The sequence below is a fragment of the Chionomys nivalis genome, chromosome 23, assembly GCF_950005125.1.
Source record: "Chionomys nivalis chromosome 23, mChiNiv1.1, whole genome shotgun sequence".
Classification (NCBI taxonomy): Eukaryota; Metazoa; Chordata; class Mammalia; order Rodentia; family Cricetidae; genus Chionomys; species Chionomys nivalis.
The window spans coordinates 12,640,135-12,647,597 of record NC_080108.1 but is presented as its reverse complement, the minus strand read 5'-3'; the positions used below and the strand labels follow the sequence as shown (position 1 = coordinate 12,647,597).

At 39.6% G+C, this 7,463-nt stretch overlaps 1 protein-coding gene across 1 annotated transcript in view; it reads right to left on the bottom strand.

The window, feature by feature from the left end:
- Positions 1–1,195: 1,195 nt before the first annotated feature.
- Hdgfl3 (HDGF like 3) overlaps positions 1,196–7,463 on the bottom strand; it is a 52,874-nt gene continuing 46,606 nt past the window's right edge. Inside the window, exon 6 of the mRNA XM_057756608.1 lies at positions 1,196–2,295. Coding sequence (XP_057612591.1) covers positions 2,290–2,295 — 6 coding nt within the window. The 3' untranslated portion in view covers positions 1,196–2,289. The remainder of the gene's footprint in view (positions 2,296–7,463) is intronic.

Here is a 7,463-nt window from a genome sequence, read left to right as displayed (position 1 = left end):
TATGTCAAAATCTGTCTGTGAATGTGACCATGGATCTTAACATTGCACATACCATGTGAAACTTACAACTCCGGTGCCTACAAACAGCACAGAATCAAACTATTCAGGAGTGACTAACCATATTCACTATGCATATGAAAAAACTCAAAACAGCAAATACAGGTTGGAGAAATAACTTCTTCATATGAAATGTACGACTCATTGACAACCTTAATATAAATGCCAGATCAGCATAATATTCTTAAGTTGTTTGAAGTGTCTTCATAAGGAAAGTACATTATTGTTGTTTTAAAAAGTTGTTATCCAAACTTGCATTGTGAATCTAAATAGCTAAGATGACACAAATCAACCTTATTAGTAGCCTTAATGGATACTTGTTTTACTGGTGGCTGGTAATATTTCTCTTCTGTGTATACTTTCAACACAATTATTTTTGTTGTTTTATGAAGACAAACTTTATTAAATTTGAAGCATTTGATGTATACATTTCATGACAAATTTTGAACTTTTTATTTAAGAAATCTGTTATATGTTCCAATTTAAAATGTTATCCACATTCTTCATATGTTTTAGTGTGATCAATGAAGAAGTCTTCTGGCAAATTTCACTAATTTTAGAATAAAATATTTGAAATTAAAAAGTACCTTTTTTAAAGTTAAAACCTGATGTGGCACCCTATCTCTTAATGAACTTTTGGTATTTGGAACTGTGTGTGAACAACAGAGAACCCACTAATTGCTAAACGACAGAAACAAGTCAAAAGCACAGTAGCCTCCTCAATATGCCCTGAAGGGGCAACTCCCACAGCCCAGCATCACCTTCATCATCACGACACTGGGCTTTTAGATCTTCGTATATTTTGTCTTCATGTTCATTTGTTCTTCAACAAAATAAGAAACCAAAAGAAAGTGGGATGCACATAAGGCTATGTATAAACCCAGGGTCCAAGAGCTGATGTGCTCTTAGACGTGCAGGCAGGTCACACTGTTATTTCCTCCTGTCCCTCCCAGTGTTTTCAATTAACCTAACATCCAGAATAGTTAAAAAGAAAAAGATAGAAAAAATAAAATCCTCACCTACACTTAATTCTGATGTCAATTTGCTGTCAATCTTTGCTTTAATATAGGAATTACATCAATACTTCACTTACACGTATGAAGCCAAATAACACTAACTCAGTTGTTTACAACCTCAAACCTTACTCCCAGTATACATTCCAATAAATTTATTCTGTAAAAACAATACATTTTTTTGTTGTTTTTGATTTTTTTTTTTTACAGTAAACTTTTGAGCTACAAACCTCAAACATACACGGAAGATGTTCCAAGGACAAGCATAACAGAGCGGATGAAACCCAAACTGACTGATGTGTTCTCACAGTATAAGCTGGCATAAAAATAAATAAGACTCTCTATTATCACAATAGCGACAATAATGTACACATAATAATCATTTGTGGATGAAAGTTAACTACTCTAATTCTAGTTCCAAAAGAAAAGTCTATGTTAAAAGTCTGTATCAAGAGTCAATGTTTTGTCTGTTTCCCACAGTGCTCTTGCTGATTTCAGCTGTCAAGTGTAAAGTCATTACCTTGATTGATTAGCTCAAATCATATTGGCATTGGGAAAAAATAAATCCTTGCTTTATTTGGGTATAACACAAAAGACTCACTAGGTTCACATACACACTCAGGTTGTGCACACAGCAACATGAGTAGAGAAGTGTGAGTTTCAACTATCTACTTCTAATACAGGACAGGAACTGTACAGTATGGTTAAAGTTTACACATGGCCTTCAGACTGAGAGATGACTTTAACTCCACTCTAATATACCAACAGTATGTATCTAGGAGTTGGTTCTTGGGTTCTGTTAGAAAGAAAATCCCATCCTTAAGTATTATGTTGAGTAGTCATCTAAAAATATGAATTACTATTTAACTGAGTATTTGATGATGGTGGGGTAGAGGCAGGAAGCTGATGATCAAAACTGCCTTGGAAAAGGAGCTTAGACATGGAAAAGTCTGTGCAAAAATCTTGATAATTCTTAGTGGTTAAGGGAAACTTCATGCAACCGAATAACATAAAATTAAGTCAATAACCTTAAAAAAGGTCAAAGTGTCTTTTTTTTTTCCTTCAGACCAGAGAGGAATGTGACTATGCACACACACTGGGTGGGTTCTGTCAGTGACAACAAAGACTATGTGTTGGTTCATAGCAAATCCAAGAATTAGACAATCAAACATTTAACCTTCTTGTGGTTTCTCTCAATATGCAGCATTCATTACGGTAGTTAGGTCTGTAAAAAAGCAAATAAAACAAGCCTTAGATGAGCTAGGACACTAACGAGGGGAGCTATCCAAACCTCTGGGGCACAGCACTATTTTTCTGAGGTTTGAGTCAGCATCAGCATTATGGCAGCAGCAATACTTAGCAAGGCAGCTTCAGAGGCTTTGCTTTTTATCTAGCAAAAAGTTAAAGGCAATTTCTTGGCATTCTGTTGTAACAAACAAAAACCCTGAAGAGTCAACTTTGTCAGTGGGGCGTGGTGGTGTCTGCCTTTGATCCTGGAACTTAGGAGGCAGAGACAGGTGGATCTCTCTGTGTTCCAGGACAGCCTGGTCTCTACAAACTGAGTTCCAGAACAGCCAGGGCTACACAGAGAAACAACCCTGTCTCAAAAACAAAAGTGAAACAAAACCAAACCAAAGTAAACTGTCTACTCTCTGCAGGAGTGTGCATGTTGTGCCCCTCAAGGACATGTCTGCTGCTGGTACACATGGGTGCACACAGGTAACCGAAATACTTTAGTTACTATGGTACACATGGCATAACAAGTTACAAAAACTAACAGCATCAGTGTGCCTCGTCTTTGCTTTGTGCTTTTGAAGAAAAGAATACAAGATGAAACAAAGTCTAGTTCTCTTTTAACATTATATGGCATAGATGTGGCAAAAATAAAATATTCCTGTTTCATAAAAAATTAAATTTTAATTTAGTCTTGTATTTTTTTAATGTGTCTCTGTGTGTGTGTGCACACTACAGTGCACACATGAAGGTCAGATGACAACTGACAGGAGTACGTTCTCTCCTATCATGTGGATCTGGGTTCAAGACTCAGGTCCTCAGACTTGTTGGCAAGTAACTTTATCCACTGAGTCCTCTTGTAGACCCAAGAATTGCATTTAAACTGAGATTCTACTTTAAATTGTGTCAGGTTATATTTCCCCAACGAGATGCTATTTTTGTTTTCCATCTCATTAACCTGAAAATATTAACTTTTAGTTCTCAAGGGATGGATAAAAAAGGGAAATCAGACCCCACATATTTTCCCCTAAAGCAGCTTGAGTTACTTCATAGCTCACTCAAGCAACACACATGCATGTGGGATGTTCCCGCTCACCCAAAGCCAATCAAGTCACTACAGGACCTTCAGAAAGAGAGAAGGTTATCCACAGAGGGCAGGGAGAGACTTAACTTTCTCTGCCCCTGCCCCAAACAAGGAAGCTAGTGGATCTTTATTTTTTAAATCATATTTACAACCTGTGAATCTGAAAAATACAATGCCTGGTAATTGATTTATTTATTAATAAATAAAAATACTAGACATGATTATACTCACATATACTTTGGAGGACTCTTCTTTTGGAGGGAGAAAGATACCCAAATAATAAAAAATTATTATTCAACCAAAGAAACCTTTAAAAGTATATTTTATTAATATAACGTGAAAGGCAATAAATTCTATGTCTATGCGGCAGGAAGTTCATTTAACAGGAAGTTCATACTAAAGACTACTGTGAAGCAGATCCAGCAGTGGTTTCAGAGCAGGGTCAATGCACTGGAGAGATGACGGCACCAGTGCGAGCACTTCAGGAGCACACCTCTCTATTCTTAAATAAGGCACTGTCAAACGGGGGCTTGTGGAGCAGCTGTGGAGGCTACAGCTTTAAATACTCACGCCAGCTACCATCCTCTTCTAGTCACCCTAACTCAGGATGGTGTCCATGCTGGACACAGCGCTCTGGCTATCTGCCAGGCCTGACACTTCCTCTACCCATGAGTCAATGTGGTGCTCATGCTTTGTGATCCCCTTCCGTGCCTTCCATGGCTATGCTGACTGACATCTAGAGGATCCAATCAGAATCCCCCTTGAGGTACTTTAATGGGAGGCACACTGAAAAAGGCTTTACAGGGCAGCAAAGCTAATGGATACCCAAAATATGGCAGGCAGAAGCCAAAAGGATTTTCTCATGGAGTATAATTTTTATGTGAAAAAAATTGATGTTAAGATTTGGATATTTGGCGAACTGAGCAGTAAGATGCAAGTCAAAATGCCAGTGAGCTTCCATCTCACCCCAGGAGGGATGGCCATTTATCAGCAAGTGATAAATGCTGTGAAGATACAACAAGCAGAGCTTCTGTGGAATCTGTATGGAGGGTTTTCAGAAGACTAAGGACAAGGGCTGGGGAGGTGGATTCGCGAGGGAAGTGCCTGCTGCTCAGCATGAGGACTGAGTGGATCCCCAGAACCAGGGCAGCTGGGGACAGCAGTATATGGTGGCAATGCCAGTGCTCGCGGAGGAAGCAGAGATGGCTGGGGGCACTAGCCAGCCAGCAAAGTCTGTGAGCTTAAGGCTCAGTGAGAAATTGTCTTTTTTTTTTTTTTTCTTTTAAAAGGTTGAGAGTGATGGAGAATTTCAATGCTGCCCTCTGGTATACACATGCGCAGGTATGCATACAAATTAAACAACAGCAACAACAAAAAGACAGAATCACTGCTGATCATATATACCACTTCTGAGTTCACACACAAAGACTCAAAGCATACAGTAGAGGTACTGTACACCATGTTTACTGTGGCACTTACTCACAATAGCCCAGTCATGGAACCATGCTAGGGTCTATGAAAGGATAAAGAAAAACCTGACACACAGACACACATACAAGTTTTAGTCAGTCAAAAAAAAAAAATGAAACTATGCTGTTTGAAGGAAAATGACTGGAACAAAATGATATAAATAAGACTTAGACAAATAAGGCTTTTAAAAAAAAATCACATGCAGATTCTAGATTTAAAAAGGGAAAGGGAGAAAGTGGAGGTGGGAGGGGGACCAGGCCTGGATAAACATAATAATAGTGTATATGGATAAAAACTTCCTAATGAATCTGTATGGTTATTATACACTAATAAAAGCTTTAGAATTGACCACTTTATGAAAATATAGTGACTCTAATTCCTAAGAAAAATAGTATTTGTTGCTAGTGATAAAAATTGATTATTTAAGTGAAAAGTATAATTTTTAGTCTTCCATTGATAGCTTCTTGACGTTTAAAGATTTCTAAAAGTCAGTAGTATTTAGAGAATGACTGAAACATACCACAAAGGTCAGCATTTGAGGAAGTAGTAACCAGGATTTCCAAACAAGTAAAAGTTGTGTAAGATCCAAATGGTCTGAGGGACTGTGCTAAACAAAACGTGACTAGTTCAGGTCCTGTCCTAGTCAGCAGCAGCTGTCACTTTGACACAGCCTAGGGCCGTCCAAGGGGACCTCAACCGAGAGACTACCCAGATCAGATTGTCTGTCTTGACTGATGCGGCAGGGCCCAGCCCACTGTGGCCAGCGCCATCCCCAGGCAGGTGGACCTGGGCTGTGAAAGGAAGCTAGCTGACCACACACCAGTGAGAGGCCAGTGCACAGGACAACAAACAGCATTCCTTCACGGTTCCCGCTGCAAGCTCCTGCCTTGCTTGAGTTCCTGCCCTGACCTTTCTCAATGATGGATTATGGCCTGAAATGTAAGCTGAACAAACCCTTTCCTCTTCAAGTTGCTTTTGGTCAGTGTTTATCACAGCAACAAAAGGAAACTAGACCAATTCCTAATGTGAGCACCTTTTAGGACACTACTATTCATAAGATAGGAAATAAAAGGGCTAGGAAGAGGGAGGAAGAAATCATCCCTATATGCAGCTGACCATCCTATACTTAAAAGTCTCCAAGAATTCACCAAAAAATCCTTAGACCAGATAAGCATTAAGTAGTGGGATGCAAAAACAACATACAGAAATCAGAAAACTTGCCACACACTGATCATGAGTTTGCTGAGAATCAGAGAACACCATCTTATCTGTAAAAGCTCCAAGAAAAGTAAAAAGCCCAGGAATAAATCTAACCAAGGAGGTAGGAGTCCTTCACAAGGAAACTTCAAGACACTGAAGAAAGAACTGGAAACCAGGAGATGGCAGGGAATCTAAGCTCATGAACCGGCAGAATCCGTACTGTGAAAACGGTTACATTACTGAAAGTGATACACACATCCAATACAAATCCCATCAAAACTCTAAGACATTGTTCAGTGAATTAGAAAAGACAATCCTAAAATACATACAGAAACGTAAAGACCCCAAAGCCTCAGTGATCTTAAACAGGAAAAATAATGCTGAAGGTACAAAACCCACAATCTCAAACTATACTACAGAGCCACACAAACTGCAGTCTCAGCGCAAACACAGACATGAAGTCCAAGCGACTACAGAACAGAGGACCTGGAAATAAAACCACACAGACAAAGCACCCAGTTTTTATTTCTGTCAAAACATATATTAGGAGGAAAGTGCCTTTTCAGTAAGCGGATCTAGGAAAACTGGATCCACACCTGTAAGAGATAGAACTGTATCTGTACCCCGCACTGTGTAGAAATAAATTCAAAATGGAATCAAAGATTTCTATGTAAGACCTAGTAATCTGAAAATGTTAGAGAAAACAGCATATGAAGTTGAGAGGAGAAAGTGGTGCTAGGAAATAGGGGAGGAACTGAAGGGGAGGAAACAGGAAGTGTTTGATCAAAACACATTGTATGTATGTATGCAACACTGTGAAGAAAAGCACAGGCAGCGTATTTCAAGACACAGACAATGACTTTCTGAAGGCTCTGACGGACAGTCCCAGGACTGGTAAATGGGATCATACCAAATCCATAAGCTCCTGTCACAGTAAAGGAAGAACAAGGAAGACGGAGAGCCAAGCAACAGTGGGAATTCTTGGCCAGCTATACACTTCCCAGGGGATATCTAACATAAAAGAAACTGCAAAAACCGAATACCAAAAAACTCCAATTACTACATTAACATATTTTGGATTCCATAGTGTGCCCCTTCCAATGCAGCTCCCTGGCCTGAACCTCCTGACCCGTACTCCGGCTGAATTCACCTCTCTGTTCTCTGCTTGCACAGCTCAGTCTGCCTGGAGCAAAGTCACTCCCTCTGCTTACTTCAAGTTCATGCCCACCAGCCCCAAGTGAGTCCCGCTTCCTTATCAATCACTTCATTTCCCAAGCCCACTCACCCTCCTATTCTTCTCTGGGCCTTTTAAACCTCTTCCCCTCTGTGAAACCTCAGCACTTTTCCCTCGTACAGGACACTGCTCCAGCAACTGTTCCTTTGATAATCCACCTAACTGAATCATT